Genomic DNA, 23,963 nt, shown 5'->3' with positions numbered 1-23,963 from the left:
ATTAATATATTTTTAAAATAAGCTCCATTCAATTAATTTACCTAATTATTTCCCCACATGAATAAACTAAAATATATCTGAACAGATGCACTTTTCAAATATTAGCAGAGTTGGTTCATTACTCACCTTTTCTTCCACCTGCATTAAAATGTGATAAACTCCAATTTGCTTGCTAATCAAGGAATACATACTGGTGAAATGGAACATTTTTCTCATTGGTCTAATTGAATTAAAAAAAATTAAATCATGCTTCTTTGCTGACAAAATCTCAGTCTTAATCCATGATTGGGTGTTTAGCATTACCACAGCATCTCCCTGCTATACTGGGCGGCACGGTGGCGCAACGGTAGAATTGCTGCCTGATAGCGCCAGAGACCCAGGTTCAATCCTGACCATGGGTGCTGTCTGTATGGAGTTTGTACGCTATCTCTGTGATCGCATGGGTTTACTCCGGGCACTGCAGTTTCCCACCCCACCTCCCCACTCCAAAGACGTACAGGTTTGTAGGTTAATTCGGTAAAATTGTAAATTGTCCCTCGTGTGTAGGATGGTGCTGGGGTATGGGGTGATCGCTGGTCGGCGCGGACTCGGTGGGTTGAAGGACCGGTTTCTGCACTGTATATCTAAAATCTAAAGTAAAATCTAAAGCACAATGGATTTGTACAGATTTTTTTTCTGAGTTTGATCAACGAAATGCATTTTCATTCCAGCAATTCCTGGAAACTTCAAACTCATCCCTGGTTCTGCCAGCAGTAGATTGGAGGGCCATTCAGTATCTAATGGAAAATCTAACTTGGACCGAAATACACAATGACATTGATCATGAAATGGAACTGGAAATGGATCCTTCAAAACCAAACCTGATTGTAGTAAAGTTGGCACCTGTTGATCGGTACGTGTTACAACAATTCACCTTATCTGAATGATACATTCATATCCACTTATCAAATTAAATGAAATGTCTGGCTAATACTGTTATAGACTTTTTCCATGGCTTTACACCTTTCATTATCATTGAAACTAAGCGTTATGCCATCAAACAGACTTGTGCATTGCTTAATTCCAAGATGTTGAACTGAATGAAAATAATGCAATTTTTAAGTTTTTATAAGTTTTATAGTTTTCGATCAATAATAACAGATAACATTGGAAAGCTTCAATCCTGAAAAAGTAATCCCTTAGTCAACAGGATTCCCTAGAGTAACCTTTAATTTTAATCTCCATACAATCTTCTGACGATCTAAGTCTTATTTCTGAAGATAACTATCCAAAAAAGTTCACAATATACCCCCAAAACGATGGTGCAGCAGTAGAGTTGCTGCCTTACAGCGAATGCAACGCCGGAGACCCGGGTTCGATCCCGACCTCGGGTGCTGTGTGTATGGAGTTTGTACGTCCTCCCCGTGACCTGAGTGGGTTTTCTCCGAAATCTTCGTTTTCCTCCCACACTCCAAAGACGTATAGGTTTGTAGGTTAATTGGCTTGGTAAATGTAAAAATTGTCACTAGTGTGTGTGTGTAGGATAGTGTTAATGTGTGGGCTGAAGGGCCTGTTTCCATGCTGTATCTCTAAACAAACAAAACTAGAAAAAATACAAATGTTTCCAGTATTCATATTCATCAACTGTATACCAAAAATAAAATGACCACTGAGTTACTCCAGCACGTTGGGTCTTTTTTTTTGTAAATCAGCATCTGCAATTCCTTGCATCTAAAATTATCACTGTTCCTTTACACATTTTTAAATGGATAGGTTCATTCTCTGCTGTTAATTATGCTGTTTTTTTCAAAAAAATATGATAATGATTTTGTTGGATTTAGACTTTCATTCCTCCTGGTAAAATTAATGAGGGCCTTCTCGGTACATGTTTCCTTCGCTGCACTGATCAATGATCACACTTTGCAATTTGCTGCTGCACTCCTGTGATAAACTGCTGGGTTTTTCAGAGCTACTGCATCTTTTAAACAGCTCATGAATCAGATGTTTTTCTCCCTCCATTCACCTACTCTAGTTCAGTCTCATTCCTTTAAATACGATTGCTTTTTCGTGTTGATTATATAATCCCCACTTGACAAACTCGAATGTTGCTCATTATTAACTAACAAATGAAATGTTTGTTTTTTTAGTTTAGAGATAGAGCGCGGAAACAGGCCCTTCGGCCCACCGGGTCCGCGCCGACCAGCGATCCCCGTACACTAACGCTATCCTACACACACTAGAGACAATTTTACATTTATACCAAGCCAATTAACATACAAACATGTACATCTTTGGTGTGTGGGAGGAAACTGAAGACAACCCACACAGGTCACAGGGAGAACATGTAAACTCCGTTCACCCGTAGTCAGGATCGAACCAGGGTCTCTGGCGCTGTAAGGCAGTAGCTCTACCGTTGTGCCACCATGCCACCTTGATACCTGAGCAATTTATTTTAATGTGCACACTTACATCGAACCAAATATATTTAGCAAAGAGGTACAATAATAACATTTGAAAGATTAAAAGGACAAGTATTTGGATAGGATAGGTTTGGAGCGATACGGGCCAAACCCTGACAATTTCCTTAGTCAGAGGGTGGTGAATCTGCAGATGCTATTGACACAGAAGGCTGTGGAGGACAAGTCAATGGATATTTCGTAAGGAGGAGATTGACAGACTCTTGCTTAGTACAGATTAATTATTATTAATGTTTAATGTTTTATGTGTCATTCTGTGTCACTGTCACTGTATGTCATGTCATCACTTGCGGGCGGAGCACCAAGGCAAATTCCTTGTATGTGAATATTTGGCCAATAAACTTATTCATTAATTCATTAATGTCACGGGTTATGGAGAGAAGGCGGGAGAATGGGATTGAGAGGGAAAGATAGATTAGCCACGATTGAATGGCGGAGTAGACTTGTTGGGTCAAATAGCCTAATTCTGCTCGTATAACTTATGAATCTATGAAATGGAATGAGCTTAAATTGGGATAAGTATGGGGATGAGTATAGATGAGTTGGGCAGAAGGGCCTGTTTCTGTGCTGTATAATTTTATGATTATAACTCATACATCAGTTAGGGGACGGGACCCATTGGGTCCCCCTAAATCTAGTATCAGTTAATTGTGCACCATTACCATGTTTAATAAAGATGTTATTCTCTTCTGAACTGTAAAAAACCAAGACCTTTCTAATATTTGCTTCATATAAATAATTTATTTATTTGAGTTCTGAAAATGTAAATATAGCAAGTTCAGCTTTTAAAACCACAAAGAGACTATTTCATTCCACACTCATTGCATTTCATCTCGTAACTGTATCCATGCTTGACTCTCTTGCAGTATTTACAGCTACTGTGAGACATAGCATTCAATTCAGAATATCCCAGGGAAACATTGAAATGTTGCGCTTTATATTACTTGAGATGTTTCGTATTGAAAATGAATCCTGAGTTCATAGAAATACATCTATGCAATTGACAGGTGTCTATTGGTGCAAAATCTAACTATGTCTGTTCGTAGAAACATATGTTTAATACTCCATTGACGTAGGAGAAAATTGGATTCATAAACAGTCGTAATGGGTTCTGGGAATAACCAGACTGGTATTTTGGAATCTGCAACTGCACCTTGGAGAGAGTGACAGAAATGGGAATCTCTGTGAATTCCAAGCTGAATTTTCTCATTACAAAACGCATCTAAATCAAAAAACCTGCAACAGTCCTTTATTGGAAAGATGTGGAGCTTAAGTGTCACAGAGACTTTTACAGCATGGAAGCAGGCTCTTCTGCCCAATATACACCACATTACATTTTATATTACATACAGGGAGAGGTTGAGTAGATTGGAACTCTATTCCTTGGAGCGCAGGAGGATGAGGGGTGATCTTATAGAGAGGTGTACAAAATCATGAGAGGAATAGATCGGGTAGATGCACAGAGCCTCTTGCCCAGAGTAGGTGAATAAAGGACCAGAGGACATAGGTTTAAGGTGAAGTGGAAAAGATTTAATAGGAATCTGATGGGTAACTATTTCACACAAAGGGTGGTGGGTGTATGGAACAAGCTGCTGGTGGGGGTATTTGAGGCTGGGACTATCCCAACACTCAAGAAACTGTTAGACAGGTACATGGATAGGACAGGTTTGGATGGATATGGACCAAATGCAGGCAGGTAGGACTAATATAGCTGGTAGATTTTAGCCGGTGGGGGCAAGTTGGGCCAAAGGGCCCGTTTCCACGCTGTGTGACTCCACATCACCATCGATATCTCTCGGTTTCCTTTCCCCCCCACTCTCAGTCTGAAGAAGGGCCTCGACCCGAAACGTAACCCATTCCTTCTCTCCAGGGGCTGAGTTAGTTACTCCAGCATTTTGTGTCTATCTTTGGTTTAAACCAGCATTTGCAGTTCCTTCCTACACATAGATTCTTTGAAAGTTTGGCTAGCAGCATGGTCGATTTAATTCTTCATCATCACCCTAATAAAAAAACTGAATGATCTTGTTATTTACAGTTCTCGTGGTATGGCGAAGAATTAGATATTGGTTTAAATATGCAACAAAACATAAAGTGTAATTTAGTGAACAATATATATTAGTTTTGTTTAAGATTGCCATGGTAGCACACTCAAGATAAAAAATAGTAATTTGTCTCTATCTTCATGAACAGCGTGACTAACGTCAAAATGGCACAGAGTCTGAGCAGCAACGGTAAGACTGTTTTTGATGCTACGGTTTTTTTTGGCTAAGACTAAACTTAAGGTTGATACTTAAATTTTGGAAAAATACAACCATACCAACTGTTAAAATGTGGATTAGGAATATGATGGACATAGCACGCCTTGAAGAAATGAGACGCCGACTAATAGATAAATATGACCAATTCTTAAGGAGTAGGTCTCCTTTCATCGACTTTTTGGAATCATGTGATGCAGCGGTACCGTAAAGATTGCTGATTTCAGTTCATGACGCGGATAGATCTACATCTCCGAATACAGATTTGAAAAATTCTCTTTTAAGGGACCTTCTCTTCTATTTCTACTTTCCACTTTCTCTCTTTCTTTTTTATTTTTTATATACACACTTCACGTTTTTCTACTCTCTACCATCTATTTTTCCACTTTTTCCTCTTTCTATTGTTTTCTTTTTCTTGTCTTGCTTACTTCCTTCTCATAACATAAAACTAGAGGTTGTACATAGAATGGATTACGGTATTACATTGTTGGCACCTAATATTAGGTTCCACTGTACTGTTTTGTGCTGTATTAACTTCTAATAAAATAAACAAAACAAAAAAACAAAAAAAAAAAAAAAAAAACAAAAAAAACAAAAAAAACAAAAAAAAAAGACTAAACTTAAGGGCCTGTCCCACGGGCATGCGACTCCATGCGGCAAGTGCGACCTAAAGGGCCTGTCCCACCAGCATGCGCCTGCATGCGGCAAGCACAACTAACGTGGTCGCTTGAGCCGTATGGCCTCGCGGGGCCGGTCCCACTTCGATCGCCGGAGCCGTATGGAGTTGTGCGGAGCTGGTCCCGACATCGCGCGGGGTTCCGAAAAACTGACCATGTTCAAAAATTCTGTGCGGCAACAGCCCGCCGGCCCGCAGCCGCCTCGACGCCACGCACGAACTTCCCGCGGACTTCGCTCGCACTTCATGTCACTCACTCGACCTCCGCGCGGCCCCCTGCTTCTGGTTGGGTCACGCTTGCCGCATGCAGGCGCATGCTGGTGGGACCGGCCCTTTACTGCATGGAGTCGCATGCCCATGGGACAGGCCCACTCATACCCCTTTACTGTAGTTGCCCACCCAGTAGGTTCGATAGATCAATATTCTATGGAGCATTATAAACATTGTACATGTGAAGCTGGATGAAATGCTTTGGTTTATATATTGAATTATGTGCTGCCATGTTTTTGTGTACCTCGTGCTTAAATGGGAGTCACTTGCAAAGGAAAATTGGGGATATAATGTGAATATTATAATGTTAGTAATTTTCTTCCATGCTTCTATTGGGCTAATGCCTGATACACTTGGTGTATACATGCACCTGAATTATATCTGTGATTATTTATCTCATATATTTGTGGCCCATGAACAGATTAAACCGTAAAAGCATTCATTGTGCTTGTGAGATCTATTTTAATAGTCTTACTTAAATGGACATTGAATCCAATGCTTGAAAACGAACTTGGATCGAGTCATAGAATCATACAGGGTGGAAACAGGCCCCTCGGCCCAACTTGTCCACTCCGACCAATGTCCCATCCACACCAGTCACACCTGTCTGTGTTTGGCCCATATCCATCCAAACCTGTCCTACCCATGTACCTGTCTAACTGTTTCTTAAACGTTGGGATAGTGCCTTACAGTGATGGAGATGGGAGGCCTCATAGTGAAATACTTACCTAGTACTGATGTTTCTATCATATGAGCTCCCTAACCTCCCACCCTTATTGTGACCCTAAGCTACTTCACCATTCTAACCTGATAGCCATGTGAGCATGTCCATTCACCCCGCCCTTCTCCATTCATACAATCCCTCACCTGATCCATCTAGTGATATGCTATTCATCCTTCCAACTATTTGCTTTCTGAATACCTACCCTATCTGAGGACGGATGTGCTGGCTCTGGAGAGGGTCCAGAGGAGGTTTACAGGAATGTGTAGGTTAACCTATGATGAGCGTTTGTCGGCACTGGGCCTGTACTCGCTGGAGTTTAGAAGAATGATGGGAGACCTCGTTGAAACATACAGATTAGTCAAAGGCGTGGATGGAGTTTCCACTAGTGGGAGAGTCTGAGACTAGAGGTCGTAGCCTCAGAATTAAAATACATTATTTTAGGAAGGAGATGAGGAGGAATTTCTTTAGTCAGAGGGTGGTGAATCTGTGGAATTCTTTGCCTCAGAAGGCTGTGGAGGCCAAATCAGTGGATATTGTTAAGGCAGAGATAAATAGATTCTTGATTAGTACAGGTGTCAGAGGTTATGGGGATAAGGCAGGGGTATGGGGTTAGTGGGGAGAGATAGATCAGCCATGCTTGAATGGCGGAGTAGACTTGATGGGCCAAATGGCCTAATTCTACTCCTATTCCTTATGACCTCAATAATCTGCCTCTCAAAACCTACACTGCCAAAGGGTCTTCGTCCTGATGTGTGACAAAGAATCTTTGTCCTGGAATGTTTGCTCTGTTTCTCTGTCCATAGATCCTGCCTGACCTGATCAGTGAGTGAACAGGATTTTCTGTGATTATTTCAGAATTTCAGCATCTGCAGTTTTGCCCTTTGGGATTTTCTTTCCTACACTGATCCCGACAACTGTCGGCATCCCTTCCCAACCCAACACCTGATCTCCCCCAACATGCCATTGGATCCACGCTTGTCAACCGTGACTTCCGCATCTCACCCCCAAGGCTCAGAGCTTGTTTCTCATCCTACCTATATTCCGAATCTCTCTCCGCCATGACATCCCCCTTTCCCAGACATAGACCAAGATGCACCTGATTTTACAAACTGCAGTGGATCATGGCTTGGACCAGTTATGCTACTGAACCTTGTGCCAGGAAGTCCATGAACAAAGCACCCATTTGCCCTTCTGTGCCAACCACTTTGAGCCATACCACATAGAAACAGGCCCTTTGGCCCAACTCATCCATGCTAACCAAAAGGCCCCATCTAAGTTAGTCCCATTTAGCCCATATCCCTCTAAACCTATCATAACCATTGTACCTGTCCAAGTGAATTTTAAATGCTGTTATAACACCAACCTCAACTATCTCCTCTGGCAGAAGATGGACACAGAATGCTGGAGTAACTCAGTGAGTCAAGCAGCATCTCTGGAAAAAAGGCGTATGTGACATTTCGAGTTGGAACCCTTCTTCCGTTTGAAGATTGATTGAAGAAGGGCTCCAGCCCAAAATGTCACCTACTCCGTTTCTCCAGAGATGCTGCCTGACCCGCTGAGAGGTTCCAGCATTTTGTGTCTATCTTCAGTGTCAACCAGCATCTGCTGTTCCTTCCGACACATATCTCCTCTGGCAGTTCGTTCCATGTGCCCACCACCCTCTGAGTGAACACGTGTAATGTTTCTTTGGAGGTTCCCTTTAATTTCTAGTCAGTGGCCTTGTCTGTGGAAGACAGGAGATCAGTGTTATTAATGGAGATTAGGAACCGATGAATATTGCAGATCATGACAATATTATTGATGCATAACCTTCCTTCAAGATATGAAATTGATAAGATCAGGTAGATTATGAAAAAAGCATGGTTTATTATGCTCTTAAACATTAGTGTGTTTGTATTCCTAATGGCACCTCATATTTAACTGCCTTCATCCCATTAAGATGCCCATTAAAAACAAGCTAAGTGATATTTTAAAAATTAATCTGTTCAACAGCTGTCTTGGGAGTGCTCTCATGGGCAAGTTGATGATTTAGAAAACCAGTGATTAGATGTTAAGGTTTGCATTAAAGAAACGATGAACTAACATAAATTTGAACCAGCAGGTTTGGAATGGAAATGAAGCTGGATATTTTCAGCGCCTTGTCACACTGCATCTTTAATTACCTTTGTCGCAGTTTAGACTTTACTTTAGAGGCACAGCGCACCAACAGGCCCTTCTGCCCACCGAGTCTGCGTCGATCAAATTGCCCCTTACACTAGCACTATCCTGCATGCTAGGGAGAATTTACAATTTTACCAAAGCCAATTAACCTGTACGTCTTTGGAGTGTGGGAGGAACCTGCAGAAAGCCCATGCGGTCACAGGGAGAATGTGCAAAGTCTGTACAGACAGATTCAGATTCAGATTCAGATTCAATTTTAATTGTCATTGTCAGTGTACAGTACAGAGACAATGAAATGCATTTAGCATCTCCCTGGAAGAGCGACATAGCCAATGATTTGAATTAAAAAAAAAAAAGTCACCAAGGTACGTTGTTCAGTAGAGTGACAGCCGCCGGAAAGAAGCTGTTCCTCGACCTGCTGGTTCGGCAACGGAGAGACCTGTAGCGCCTCCCGGATGGTAGGAGGGTAAACAGTCCATGGTTGGGGTGAGAGCAGTCCTTGGCGATGCTGAGCGCCCTCCGCAGACAGCGCTTGCTTTGGACAGACTCAATGGAGGGGAGCGTGGAACCGGTGATGCGTTGGGCAATTTTCACCACCCTCTGCAATGCCTTCCGGTCGGAGACAGAGCAGTTGCCATACCATACTGTGATGCAGTTGGTAAGGATGCTCTCGATGGTGCTGCGGTAGAAGTTCACCAGGATCTGAGGAGACAGATGGACCTTCTTCAGTCTCCTCAGGAAGAAGAGACGCTGATGAGCCTTCTTGATCAGAGTAGAGGTATTGTGGGTCCAAGAGAGGTCATCGGAGATGTTGACTCCCAGGAACCTGAAGCTAGAAACACGTTCCACCTCCGTCCCGTTAATGTGGATGGAGGTGTGCGTGCCGCCTCTGGACTTCCTGAAGTCTACAATGAGCTCCTTGGTCTTCTTGGAGTTAAGGGCCAGGTTGTTGTCAGCGCGCCATGCTGCTAAATGCTGGACCTCCTCCAGACAGCAGCTGTAGTCAGGATGAAACCCGGGTGCTGTAAGGCAGCAACTCTACACTGCCGCCCCAGTTTTAATATGGTCTGGGCGCTAAACTTTACCGAGTTTCTCAGGAGCACCAATGTTCTTTCAAATGGAAAGAAGTCAATGCTGAAATGTGTTTAACTCAGTGCAAATGATTTTAAGGTTAAATACTAACTTTAGATAATTATTTCTTCACAATGCAAACACTTAGCAACATCTTACACTCTGAAGTTAAATAGGTGAACTATTTCCTGCCAAAGATTATATTACCCACTTTTATAAATAACTTGTAAATCACCATTATTGTTCCACGATACCTTAGAAATGTGTTTTTGCTCTTATTTGGACACTGTGGGAATGATTTAAGCACCAGCTGGAACTGGTCCTAACTGGTAGCCTGCAGGTTAAATCTGAGTTGGGTTTTTTGTATTCATTCCAGTTCAATTAATTATTATAAAGTCAGACGGATTGTAATTGTAATTAATTGTTTTATTAGTCAAGTATGTGAAAACATACAAATAATTTGATTTGCCATACAGCCAGACCAAAAAAGCAACAAGACACACAACTACATAAAAATTAACATAAACATCCACCACAAAGCACTTTGATGGAAGGCAATAAGGTATTATCTTCTTCCCTCCATTTCTCCCGCTGTCGGGGCCATCGAAGCTCCCGCGATCGGGGAGGTCGAAACTCCTGGAGTTGGAGCTCCCAAAGTCGATCCCTAACCAAGCTCTATGATGTTAAGTCCGTAGGCTCCCGGATGCAGCACGGAAACAAACCCTTTGGCCACCCAGACCAGGGCAACCATCACCCACCCATTTACACTGATTGTGCATGAAACCTAACAATTTGCCCCACGCTCCCTACTCTATAATCAGACTGAATATGGTCCCGACCCGAGACGTCACTTGTCCAGAGATGTTGCCTGACCTGCTGAGTTCCTCCAGCATTGTGTGTCTATTTTTTACATGAATCCTATTTTTTTTTTAAATTCTCCCCACATTCTTATCACCCCTGTCTACTATTGCACCACTCACCTGCACTTGTTTTACTAAAGTGGTAACCTTCAAGTCGAGACATGATGTGGATATAGAAGATCAATTCTCTTAATAAGCTGATAATTAATAACCTAGAAACTGTATAAATATATTCCTAGCCATGGTGGCATGGTAGCGCAGTAGTATAATTGCTGCCTTACAGCGCTAGGGACCCGGGTTCGATCCTGGCTACGGGTGCTGTCTGTACAGAGTTTGTACGTTCTCCCTGTGACCAGATGGATTTTGTCCGAGATCTTCGGTTTCCTCCCACACTCCAAACACATACAGGTTTGTCGTTTAATTGGTTTGGTTTAATTGTAAAATTGTTCCTAGTGTGTGTGCAGGTTGCTGTCAATGTGCGGGGATCGCTGGTCACAGTGCAGACTCAGTGGGCCGAAGGGCCTGTCTCCGTGCTGTATATCTAAACTAAACATTGATGACTATAATCCACAAGGCTGTTGCCAGTATGTTTACAAATGTACTCAGAGAGAAATTCTCGATACATTCAAAGCCCTTTAAACAAAGCATCACCATCCAAACAATATATAACAAGACCATACAAAATGATGAATGATTCATATATAAAAATTCAAATGCAGCATAGAGCATGTTACTGAATTATTTCTCAAGTTTGAAGCTCATTTTAATCTGTGGGCAAATCCATTAATCTAAAGACACACTACGAAAATAGTGCCGCAATAAATAGTGTATTTATTAAGTAACAACCATGATTTATTTCCCTCATTTCACCAAAGCAAATACAGTTTGATTGTGTTAGGGTCAACTGACCTGTTTTTGTTTTAAATTGTGTATGTTTTGAACCTCGTATATCATTTGAATCCCATTTCTAGATAAGGTAATCGGGGAGACAACTAATACTTTGATACGGAAAGGAATGCAATTTTCTGCTATTTACACGGCTTTGAGACCTTCTGTGGTGAGTAATGACACGAAATACAGACTTATGGCAGGAAATGCATCCAGGTTTTCTCGCTGCCCATTTGGCCATCTTTGGCTAATGTGGTCTTTATCAGATAAAAAGGTTTCTCCTTGATGTTCCATTGAATTATTTAGCAATGGCAGTTGATATCAGTGCCTCTTTAAAACAATGTCTCTTGTTTGCTTGTTTTCCTTGCAAACTTAATGGTAACCCGTTCAAGCTTTGGATCACAGAGAGGTGGGAGTGGAACAGAGGATTAAGCAGTGGCAAGTTATTACCGGCAATAACAAAACGATTTGTGTTCCTGTGTTTTAGAATAAGGAAAGTTACGTGCGTTGAGGTACAGTGAAAAGCTTTTTTGTTGCATGCCTTCCAGTCAAGGGAAACGCTACACATGATTACAATCAAGCTGCCCACAGCGTACAGATACAGAATAAAGGGAAGAACTAGCTTTAGTTTTTTACTGGACTTTATCTTGCACTAAACGTTCTACCATTTATCATTGTATCTGTACACTGTGGATGGCTTGATTGTTATCATATCTTTGCATGTTAAGAAAGAACTGCAGATGCTGGAAAAATCGAAGGTAGACAAAAATGCTGGAGAAACTCAGCGGGTGAGGCAGCATCTATGGACCGACGTTTCGGGTCGAGTCTGAAGAAGGGTCTCGACCCGAAACATCACCTATTCCTTCGCTCCATAGATGCTGCCTCACCCGCTGAGTTTCTCCAGCATTTTTGCCTACCTTTGCATGTAATGCAATCTTTTCGCTGACTGGATAGCACGCAACAACAACAACAACAACAAAAGGTTTTCACTGTACCTCAGTACATGTGACAATAATAAACAAAACTAAGCTGAAGTTTGATTATGTTGGCTGCTTTTCCAAGCCAGCATGAAGTGTGAATGGAGTCAATGGTGGGGAGTGTGGTCTTTGAGAAGAGCAAAATTGCTAACTGCAGTCAGAAACGTTTGTGAGAGTAAGTTTTATTTTGGCTAATGGTTAATCTGAGTAACCGTAACAATTTTTAAACCAAGAATTTCACAGAGAGAAAGCCTATGCTCGTGATTTTGCCAAGCTATCCTGGCATACTGTGGGGCCATTGGATGTTCAAATTCAGCAGTAAGAATCAGAATTTGATGATGAATATGTAACGTTCGCAAACAGCGCAAGCAAATATCAGACAATGGTGGGGAGTCTGGTCTGTGTGAGGAACAGAATTGCTAACTGCTTGGCAGACCACACTCCCCACCATTGACTCCATCTACACTTCATGCTGCCTTGGGAAAGCAGCCAACATAATCAAACTTCAGCTTAGATTAGTTTTAGATTAGTTTCAGTGCTGCATTCGCTGTAAGGCAGCAACTTTACCGCTGCTCCACCGGGCCGACATGTGAAAGCAGAGGTTGTGTATTTACAAGGTTTTTATCAGGAGGTTTTCTTTAATTAATTGCCATGTGAATGGAACAATTGGGAATGAGCTGACAGGAAAAGAGCAAAGAAACTAAGCAGAGACCAAATCAGTACCGCAGGGAATTGAGGGAATCGTCAGTCATCTTTGGGACAGGATAGAATGAGAAATTTCAACATTTGGAAGCCTTTGCTTCCAATAGTTTGTCTACTTGATCTCGTGATTTTATTTTAAATAAATAAAGAATTGTATTTATGTAGGCTAACTACATCTAGCGTTATGTTATTGCAGATTCAATACTTCATAAGAGATGTTGAAAGTAACCTGGGGGCGGCACGGTGGCGCAGCGGTAGAGTTGCTGTCTTTCAGCACTTATAGCGCCAGAGACCCTGGTTCGATGCCCACTACAGGTGCTGTCTGTACGGAGTTTGTACGTTCTCCCCGTGACCACGAGGGTTTTCAGTTTCCTCCCACACATCAAAGACGTACACGTAGGTTAATTGGCTTGGTGTAAATGTAAATTGTCCCAAGTATGTGTGGGATTGTGTTAATGTGTGGGGTTCGCTGGTTGGCGTGGACTCAGTGGGCCAAAGGGCCTGTTTCTGTGTTGTATCTCAAACCTAAAGTAAACTTATAAAGCATATTCCATACCAGACTATAAAGTTCCATACTATAATGTACTGTACCATGCTTTATCATAAAGCACCATCCCATAAAGCACCATACTGTACCATAAAATACCATACCATGAAGAACCATATCATACCATAAAGAACAACCATACCATACCATACCATAAAGCACCATACCATATCATATAGTGCCATGCCCTATCATAAAGTACCACACCATACAGCACCATACCATTCCATAAAGTACAATTCTATACCATAAAATACCATACCATAAATCACCATACCATACAATGCCATAAAGTACCATGCCATAAAGCACCATACCATAAAGTATTACACCGTACTAAAAAGTACCATACCATGCCAAATATATTTTTTTCTTCTTTTCTCTGAAGGAAAACTGTTAGAGATATCCACTGTACCTTTCATCTTTGCTGCAACGGGAATAATCTTGATGCCTTAATTCTCTCCACATTACTATGGTTTCCACTTAGTTAAATACAATGCTCTGTATTACGCTTTCTGTAACGTGGCAACCAAAATCATAAGTGATTGGAGTAAAATTAGGCCGAAAAGTAGATATTTGAAAGAAATGTAGCCGCAACGTGTGATCGTAGCAGGTTTAACATCAAGTAATGTCTCTTTGTAAACATATGTAGTATATTAATTATGAAATTCAAGTGTGTTTTAGTCATAGAGGTATACAGCATGTAAACATGTCCATGCTGACCAAGTTGGTATGCTGGGCGCTTGACAGCACTGGGCCTCTACTCACTGGAGTTTAGAAAGTTGAGGGGGGACCTCAATGAAATGTACAGAATAATGAAAGGCACAGATGGAGGGATGTGGAAAGGATGCTTCCTTCCACTGGCGGGAGAGTCTAGGACCAGAGTTCATAGCCGCAGAATTAGAGGGCGCTCTTTTAGAAAGGAGGTGATGATGAATTTCTTTAGTCAGAGGTTAGTTAATCTGTGGAATTTGTTGTCACAGAGGGCTGTGGAGGTGAAGTCCATGGATATTTTTTAAGGCAGAGAGAGACAATTTCTTGATTAGAGCGGGTGTCAAGGCTTATGGGGAGAAGGCAGGAAAACAGGATTAGGAGGCAGAGATCAGTAATGATTGAATGGCAAAGTTGATTTGATGGGCCTAATGGCCTAACTCTACGCATTTAACTTGTGAATTTGTGCACTTGTATTCCCATTTGCCTGCATTTGGCTTACAAGCTTCTAAAATGTGCTATCCACATATTTATCCAATTGTCCTTTGAGGAACAAACAAGGACATTTGTATTTAATTTTAACAGCCAGGCTAACTTTAATATTATAAGTAGAAATAGTAGTAAAGACCATGTGTAATTTTTGATCACATTGTACTTTAATCACTATGTTAGCAATTAATTTGTTCTTGTTAAATAAAACCAAGAAAATATAATCACACGAATATTGTCCTTAATTCTTTGTTGCAAACAAGATAAGCTGGCTTTTCATTGAGTGTATTCTTTCAATCATATCTTAATATCAGTAAAACACATGAATAATTTCTTCAAACTGGTAACCTAAAACTCGCCCTAGTTAATGGGAAAGATTAATGGAGCGACAATTGTACTCTTTTTACACAGCAGATTTTTGGAATGCAATGGAGCTGAGATAATTAACTAATGTTTACAGTGAGAATTCCTGAATCTTTCACCTGGAACTGATATCCTATCATATCTGCAATTTTCTCTGGTGTTGTATTGTTAAAAATGAGTAAGAATTAGTTGTTTGACCCATCAGCTACGAAGGTTTAGAATTGTGTTTACCAGGTTTTCAAATACTATTATGGAAGTAGGATACCACGGTGGCACAGCGTTCGAGTTGCTGCCTTGCGGTGCTAGAGAGACCCAGATTCAATCCTGTCAGCGGTCACTGTCTGTAGGGAGTTTGTACATTCTCTGCTTGGGTTTTCTCTGGGAAGCTCCAGTTCCTCTTTCCATTGGTTTCAGGAGCCATTTGCAGTCCCCATTCCTGATTTTACGTTGAATTTGTAATCGGGACTAAGACGAGGTTTCTGACCCATCCTTATGAGTGTGCTGTGTTGAACCAGTGTAAAAGCTATTTGAAAATTGATGTATCTTACACATATTGCCACACAAATCCATGGCCAATCCTGAAGAAGGATTGTTAGGGGTTGGCACAGATGATGGGGATGGCTTCCCAATACCCAGGTCTGCAGCAATGAATTGTCTCCCTTGAATTCTTATAAGCATGGACAGGTACTGTATTAGCTGCAGTTGTAAGCGCCTAAACTGATCTAACACTGCCATCTCCAGCTTTTCCACAGGGAAAACTATATCACTTCCACCACTAGGGCAGCATCCAATGCACAATAGACATTGACCTCAGTTACTTACTCTGGTTACAGGAGCAGAATTAGGCCATTTGGCCCATGAAGTCTATACCGCAATTCCATCATGGCTGATCTACCTTTCCCTTTCGACCCCATCCTCCTGCCTTCTCCCCATCACCCCTGACACACGCACTAATCAAGAATCTATCAATCTCCACCTTAAAAATATCCATTGACGTGGCCTCCACAGCCATCTGTGGCAATGAATTCCACAGATTCACCCTCTGACTAAAGAAATACCTTCTCATCTCCTTGCTGAAGGAACATTTATTCTGAGGTGATGGTCCTAGACTCTCCCACTAGTGGAAACATCCTCTCCACATCCACTCTATTCAGTAATATTGAAGCACTGACATTGAATACATTACCATAACGTGGATAAAAATAGAATGCCTAAAATCGCTATGAGACTGTCTTAAATTGGCTAGATTAAAGTAACTGCAATGAAAGATGTTTTATTAATTGTCTCTGAATCAAGCATGTGCAACTTGCTGGGTTCATTTGTTAATGCTTGTGCAAAGGAATGGTTGCAGAATTTTAGTACAGGGCATATTGTTAAATAAGTCCTATGTCCAGAGGACTTTGGTCCAAAGTGAGGGGGGAAAGATTTAATAGGAACCTGAAGGGTCATGTCATGTGATATTACCAGAATTAGGCCTTTCGGCCCACCAAGTCTACTCCACCATGGCTGTTCTATCTCTCTCTCTCTCCTAACCCTATTACCCCTGACACCCGTACTAATCAAGAATTTGCCTTAAACATATCCATTGACTTGGCTTCCACAGACTTCTGTGGCAAAGTATTCCACAGATTCACAACCCTCTGACTAAAGAAAATCCTCCTCTTCTCCTTCCTAAAGGAACATCCTTTAATTCTGAGACTATGACCTTTAGTCCTAGACTCTCCCACAAGTGGAAACATCCTCTCCACATCCACTCTATCCAAGCCACAGGGTAACTTTTTCACACAAAGGACGGAGGGTGTATGGAACAAGCTACCTAGAGGTAGTTGAGACAGGTACTTTTGTGACATTAAGAAAGATATAGTCTGGCATATGGATAGGACAGGTTTAAAAGATATAGAAGTGTGAACATGCACATGTCCAGATTCAGGGACAGTTTCTTCCCGCTGTTATCAAACAACTGAACCATCCAATACGACTAAGTCCCTTATCATGTATCTGTACACTGCGAATGGCTCGATTGTAATCATGTATTGTCTTTCCGCTGACTGGTTAGCACCCAACAAAAGCTTTTCGCTGTACCTCGGTACACGTGACAATAAACTAAACAGAACTGTAGACGTATATGGGGTCAAATGCAGGCGGGTGGATCTCATGTAGGTCAAGTTGGGTCAGAGGGCCTGTTTCCACACTGTATGACTCTCTTTAACCCCGACTTATGAGTTGCTTTAATTAATTGCTCCTGCCTTCAGTAGCTTCGTCTGACATTCCCATTTCAATCTTCCAGGTTATTAGAGGCAGCGCTGAAGGAATGATTCACACTGGACGGAGATTGATGGCCTCAGATTCAACTCGCCCTGTGCCGTACCCACCAGTGAATGTGACAAATGGCACAGACACTTGCATTCTCTTTCATGCTGCCAGCCTGCAACTAAAAGCCAATGGAACACTCATCGATTTGACCAATGAAACCTTTATTTCCAGATCGGTGGACACCGATAGTTCCACGTGTTCAACCAAGAATGTCACGTAAGTTGAAGAAATAACACTAGTAAACCTAAATATCAGCTCACAGAGGTTTCCCTTAAAAACACACTTTGTGATTTAAGTCTATAATGGATTTAGACACTATTCCTTTTTAATTGTGGGCTGCACAGTGGTAGAGTTGCTGCTTTAAAGCTACAGAGACCAGGGTTGGATCTGGATCCTAACTATGGGTGTGCTGGGCTCCCAGTGAACTCGTGGGTTTTCAGCTTTGGTTTCCTCCCACTCTCAAAACATGTGCAAGTATGTAGGTTCTGTAAATTGTTCCTAGTGTGTAGGATAATGTTAGTCTATGGGGTGATCGGCGGTTGGCACGGACTCGGTGGGCTGAAGGGCCAGTTTCCGCACTGTATCTCTAAAGTCTAAAGCAATAATCCTATTAAATGGCAGAGCAAACTCAAACAGCTGCTGTCGCCATTCTCCGGTGGACCAGATACCCATGGCATGAACTGTCTATTTAACAATTAGATGGTTTGTCAGCCTACTTAACCAATGGACAGACGCTGAATTCCTTTTCCCAAAAGACCGTTAGTAAACTAGTCTTTTTTTTCACGAAAGCCTCATCGATATTAACTCTTAATTCTAATTGTATTTAGCGAGCTGTGTTCCATTTCCTCAATTGGCACCTGAGAATGTGATTCATTTCGCCTGCAGATTATTGAACAATAATATAACTACACTACACTGCCCAACGTGTAAACTTCTGTTCAACTCTTGTTTTTATAAATATACTTTATTCACATTTTTAATGTTCTCTATTTCAGGTTATCACTCAAGTATTCACTCCAACAAAGTCCAAGTCTCAGTGTTAAGACTCTAGAAAATCAGGTAAGTCACTATCATTTTATAAATTCATATGTTTTCAGAGCAGAACCACTTGGAGCAGAATTAGGCCATTCGCCCCATCAGATTTACTCCGCCATTCAATCATTGCTGATCTATCTTCCCCTCTCCTGACTATGGGTGCTGCCTGCGCAGAGTTTGTACGTTCTCCCCATGACGTGCGTGGGGTTTCTCCAGGTGCTCAGGCTTCCTCCCACACTCCAACGACGTACAGGCTTGTAGGCTAATTGGCTTTAATAAAATTGTAAATCGCCCCTTGTGTGTGTAGAATAGTGGTAGTTTGTGGGGATCGCTGGTCGGCTTGAACTCGGGGAGCCAAAGGGCTTGTTTCCTGACTGTATCTCTAAACTAAACTAAACTAAAAAAAATCCAAGAGACCGTAACTTATCAATTCTGCTTCTGAATAACATTATATATATAGATATTTTTGTTTTTTGTTGTGAAGTTACAGCCAATATAATGTGGTTTGAACACACAATAATTCACGAAACATTTTTTTCAAACATTGTTTACTGATTCTGCTTTCCTTCCAAGGTTTCTGATGTGGAACCGTTTCTACAATGTATCAGCTCGGCACTGGTTTACCTTAGACTTTGTTGAGATATTGCAGGATGAAGTGAATGTTGCAGTGTTTAATGTATCCAGCATCTCAGCCCCACATGAATATTCCTTCCACTGTCAGCTGGTCGGAACCAGTGGGCTCTCTGGGGTAGTGTTTATTCCAGCTAATGATGCTGCTGGAGCCTGGACCATCACAATTTCTGAGTTTCAGGTAAGTTGGTAATATATTGATTGGTAATATATATATATATGTGCAGTGGCGCAGCTGGTAGGGCTGCTGCCTCACAGCGCCAAAGACCTGGATTTGATCCTGACCTCGGGTGCAGTTTGTGTGGGGTTAGCACGTTCTCCTTGCGACTACATGGATTTTCTCCGGGTGCACCGGTTTTCTCCCGCGTCCCAAAGACATGCGGGTTTGTGGGTTAATTGGCCTCATTAAATTGACTTTAGTGTGTAGGGAGTGGACGAGAAAGTGGGATAACAAAGAACTAGTGAAAGAGTGATCGATGGTCAGCATGTAATCTGAGGGCTGAAGGGCCTGTCACCATACTATATCTCTAAGCTCTAAAATGAATGGCATGGTCATCGGCAATGGTTTGTCCCTGTAAATGTTCAGATGTGGGCATAACATTGGACCTAAAGGCGCAGTCTAAGGTGAATGCCTCGCCCTGTGTGTCTGATTTTATGCTTTAACTCTGAATCACGGTTCCAAACCCACTTAATAAAATGTACAAGGCGGGCTTTGTTCTAACGTTCCGTACAAAGCCATGGATAACCTTTTATGCAACTGGATCAGGTCTTAATTAAAAATACTAATCTGTACTTCATCTCTTTTTTTAAAATCTCTTCTTGCTTCAACAGATTCAGGGTTTCAACGTGGAGGACAACCGATTTGCTTATGCCAGTGACTGTACTTCATTCTTTACAAGGGCTATTTGGATGGCCCTGATAACATCGCTGATCCTTTTGTACATCCTCACCTTCGGCATACACATGATTATGCAATTGACAACGAATGACCGCTTTGATGATCCCAAAGGCCAAGCCTTAATAGTTCCCCAGACTGACTAGGTCAACCTGAGTTCTCAAGCTCTCGCTCTTGTGTTAACTGGCGTAGGGAGGAACTGCAGTCACTGGTTGACCCCAAAGATAGACACAAAATGCTGGTGTAACACAGAGGGTCAGACAGCATCTGTGGAGAACATGGATAGATGAATTTTCGGGTTGAGACCTTTTTCAAAAGAAAGATATCGACCCAAAACGTCACCTATCCATTTTCTCCAGAGGTGCTGCCTGACCTGCTGAGTTACTCCAACATTTTGTGTCTATCTTCTGTTGTTAACTAAATCGAATTATTGCTGAATATGTAAGTACAGATTTCCCCATTCACGGTATAATCTGGTTAGTTAGAATTTTGCGTGTTAGTTTTTGAGTGTTAGTATATTCCAGTTTGAACATGAATTAATTCTGTAGTTTTTAGCATCTGATGGATAAAGTTGACCGGAAAGGATGATGTACAGATCACTTAATCATAGAGTCATACAGTATTGAAACAGGCCCTTCAGCCCAACTTGCCCACACTGTCCAACATGTCCTATCTACACTAGTCCCACTTGCCTGCGTTTGACCCATATCCCTCGAAACCCATCCTATCCATGTACCTGTCTAAATGCTTCTTAAATGTCACGATAGCCCCTGCCTCAACTACCTCTTCTGGCAACTCGTTCCATACACCCACCACCCTCTGTATGAATAAGCTAGCCCTCAGATTCCTATAAAATCTTAACCGCTTCAATTTAAACCTATGCCCTCTGATTCTGGATTCCCCTACTCTGGGCAAGAGACTCTGTGTGTCTACCCAATCTATTCCTCTCATGATGTTATATACCTCTATAAGATCATCTTAATTATAAAGGTTTTTCCAATGGACCAAAGTGTAGCTTTAAGCAGAAGCATCCTACCTGGAAAGGAGATGAACAAAACATTATGGGCGGCTGGCATAGTGGCACAGCTGGTAGAGCTGCTGCCTCACAGCGCCAGAGACCTGGATTCGATTCGGACCTCAGGTGCTGTCTGTGTGGAGTTTGCATGTTCTCCCTGTGACTGTGTGGGTTTCCCATGCTTCACAGAAGTGTGGGTTGGTAGGTTAATCAGTCTCTGTAAATTACCCTTAGTGTGCAGGGAGTGGATGAGAAAGTGGGATAACATAGAACCCGTGTGAACAGGAGATCGGTGGTTGGATGGACTCGGTAGACAAAAGACCTCTTTTAGGTCTACAGTGTGGAAACAAGCCCTTCTGCCCACCGACCATCCATCACCCGTACACTAATTCTATCTTATCCCACTTTTGCATCATACACATTAGGAGCAATTTACGGAGGCAGAGAACAGTCCTGAAATACTATCTGCCTCATCGGGGACCCTCGAACCTTACTGGCTCTACCTTGCACTAAACGTTATTCCCTTATCATGTATCAGCACACTGCGAAAGGCTCGATTGTAATCACGGATTGCCTTTCAGCTGTCAGGATAGCACGCAACAAAAGCTTTTCCCTGTACCTCGGTACACGTGACAATAAGCAAAACTAAACTAAAATGGTACAGCTGGTAGAACTGCTACCTCCCAGTGCCAGAGACCTGGGTTCGATCCTGACCTCAGGTGGTTCTGAGTGTGTGGGGTTTGCACGTTCTCCCTGTGGTCACGTTGGTTTCCTTCGGGTGCTCTGGTTTCCCCCCCCCGCATCCTGAAGACGTGTGGGTTTGCAGGGTGATTGGCCTTTGTAAATGCCTCCAGTGTGCCACGAGTAGATGAGAAAGTGAGATGACATAGAATTAGTGCGTTGATGTTCAGTCAGGACTCGAAGGGCCGAAGGGCCTGTTTCCATGCTGTATCTCGAAACTAAATTAAGAAGGATCACAAGTGGGACATTTTGATAGATCACGTAGTTTTGATACCAAAAAAGTAAAAGAAAGTAATGGGAAGATAGCATGAGAAAGTGCGGATAAAATGTCTCCCTTTGAAATTAATTTGAATGCAAAACTGATGTTCTGAAATATTGTAAAGGGGATATGAAAGCAAGTCTCCAAAGCACCACAGCACAAGTGAGCAAGGTTAGTTGTGACATGAATGAAACATTTTATATAAATAACAGACCTGTGCATTTTGCGGATGCAACTCAAAACTCACTTGCATTTGTTTTTTCAGACAAGCTAACCATGATGGTGATATATAAGATAGCCAAAAGCCTATGAAAAGATTCTTTTGAAGGAAAGATTGAGCCAAAACATTTTAAATTAAGAATACGAATTTGGAATGGATTAGCTAATTAAATAAATTCAGGTGCAGTCACACATCAGTAATCCACGTACAATTTGTATAATATAATCACATTCACAGATACTATATTAGCACACTTGGGGTTTAGATTTATATCTAACACAGTACTGGCAAACTTAGAATATCAATTTGCGAAGGTCTTTCGCATAATCACATTTTGATCTGTTCCTGCAATAGTTTAGTTTCGTTTAGAGATACAACGCGGAAACAGGCCCTTCGTCCCGCCGAGTCCGAGCCGATCAGCGATCGCTATATACTAGCACTATCCTACACACTGGGGACAATTTTTTACCAAAGCCAATTAACCTACAAACCTGTACGTCTTTGGAGTGTGGGAGGAAACCGGAGCACCTGGAGAAAACCCACGTGGTCACGGGGAGAACGTGCAAACTCCGTGCAGACAGCGCCCGTAGCCGGGATGGAGCCCGGGTTTCTGGTGCTGTAAGGCGGCAACTCTACCGCCGTGCCAGTGAGCGGCCCAACGCAGATGATTGCTTCACTGATATCCAATGCAGAAGGTGCTATTTCAGGGATGCTCTTCTGCAGTTAGTAGACACTGAATGCTTAAATTGTGTTTAAATTTATTTTTGAAGCTCTTCTACACAACCGACTGCTCGGCTCGCAGTTAAAATAATGTACCTCAGTCAAATTACCTCTTTGTTCTTCTTGTGAGAAAGGAAAACGTATCAATTATAGTGCAGGTGGATTGATTTTGTGTGCAAATTTAAATTCAAATTATCCGGTTAAAGTGAGGGGAGGGGGGGGGGGGGGGGGGAAAGATTTAAAAATAAACTTTGGGATAACTTTTTCACACAAAGGGTGGTGGATGTATGGAATGAGCTGCAAGAGGAGGTAGTTGATGCTGGGACCATCTCCACGTTTAAGAAACATTTAGACAGGTACATGGATGGATAGGACAGGTATAGAGGGATACTGTATGGGTGAAAGGCAGGAAGTTGGGATATGTTGGCTGATGTAGGTATGTTGGGCCGAAGGGCCGGTTCCCACGCTTTATGTCTCTAAGAAACATTTTAATCAAGGAACATTGTTATTATTGTTATGTTAATGTTCATTATTACCTTAATTGTTACCTTCATGTTATTATTCCTTCAGCATGCATGCGGAGTACTGCATGCCATGAGTGTAACGCTGCAGTGGCAGTGGCACAAGGATTTTTGTTATGTTCTTTGCACAGATCCTAAAATCACAATTAAATGTATTTGGGGCTCTGCAAAACTGAACGGTTGTTTTGTGATTATTTTTTTTTAAAGAAATAAATATAATTTTCAGTGAAGATGGATACAAAATGCTGGAGAAACTCAGCGGGACGGGCAGCATCTCTGGAGAAAAGGAATAGGTTACGATTCGGTTCGGATCTCTTCTTCAGACAGAACCCTTCTTCAGACTCCCACTGGCCCACTGCTCGCGTCCGTTGATACCAGTGACTCCCTCCTCGATTCTCCTGTCTTTGGGGCTTCCGAGCTTCACCCTGTAGGCAGCAGCCAACCTGGTCTTCGTTTTCAGCCGGT

The 23,963-nt window shown here is 42.0% G+C and overlaps 1 protein-coding gene across 1 annotated transcript in view; it reads left to right on the top strand.

The window, feature by feature from the left end:
- LOC129706183 (V-type proton ATPase subunit S1-like) overlaps positions 1–23,675 on the top strand; it is a 39,362-nt gene extending 15,687 nt beyond the window's left edge. The window contains exons 4-10 of the mRNA XM_055650237.1: positions 711–892; positions 4,647–4,687; positions 11,444–11,529; positions 17,437–17,678; positions 18,458–18,516; positions 19,067–19,308; positions 19,959–23,675. Coding sequence (XP_055506212.1) covers positions 711–892; positions 4,647–4,687; positions 11,444–11,529; positions 17,437–17,678; positions 18,458–18,516; positions 19,067–19,308; positions 19,959–20,168 — 1,062 coding nt within the window. The 3' untranslated portion in view covers positions 20,169–23,675. The remainder of the gene's footprint in view (positions 1–710; positions 893–4,646; positions 4,688–11,443; positions 11,530–17,436; positions 17,679–18,457; positions 18,517–19,066; positions 19,309–19,958) is intronic.
- The last annotated feature ends 288 nt before the right edge of the window (positions 23,676–23,963 follow it).

Source organism: Leucoraja erinacea, chromosome 19 (assembly GCF_028641065.1).
Source record: "Leucoraja erinacea ecotype New England chromosome 19, Leri_hhj_1, whole genome shotgun sequence".
Lineage (NCBI taxonomy): Eukaryota > Metazoa > Chordata > Chondrichthyes > Rajiformes > Rajidae > Leucoraja > Leucoraja erinaceus.
This window is presented reverse-complemented; position numbering and strand designations above follow the sequence as displayed.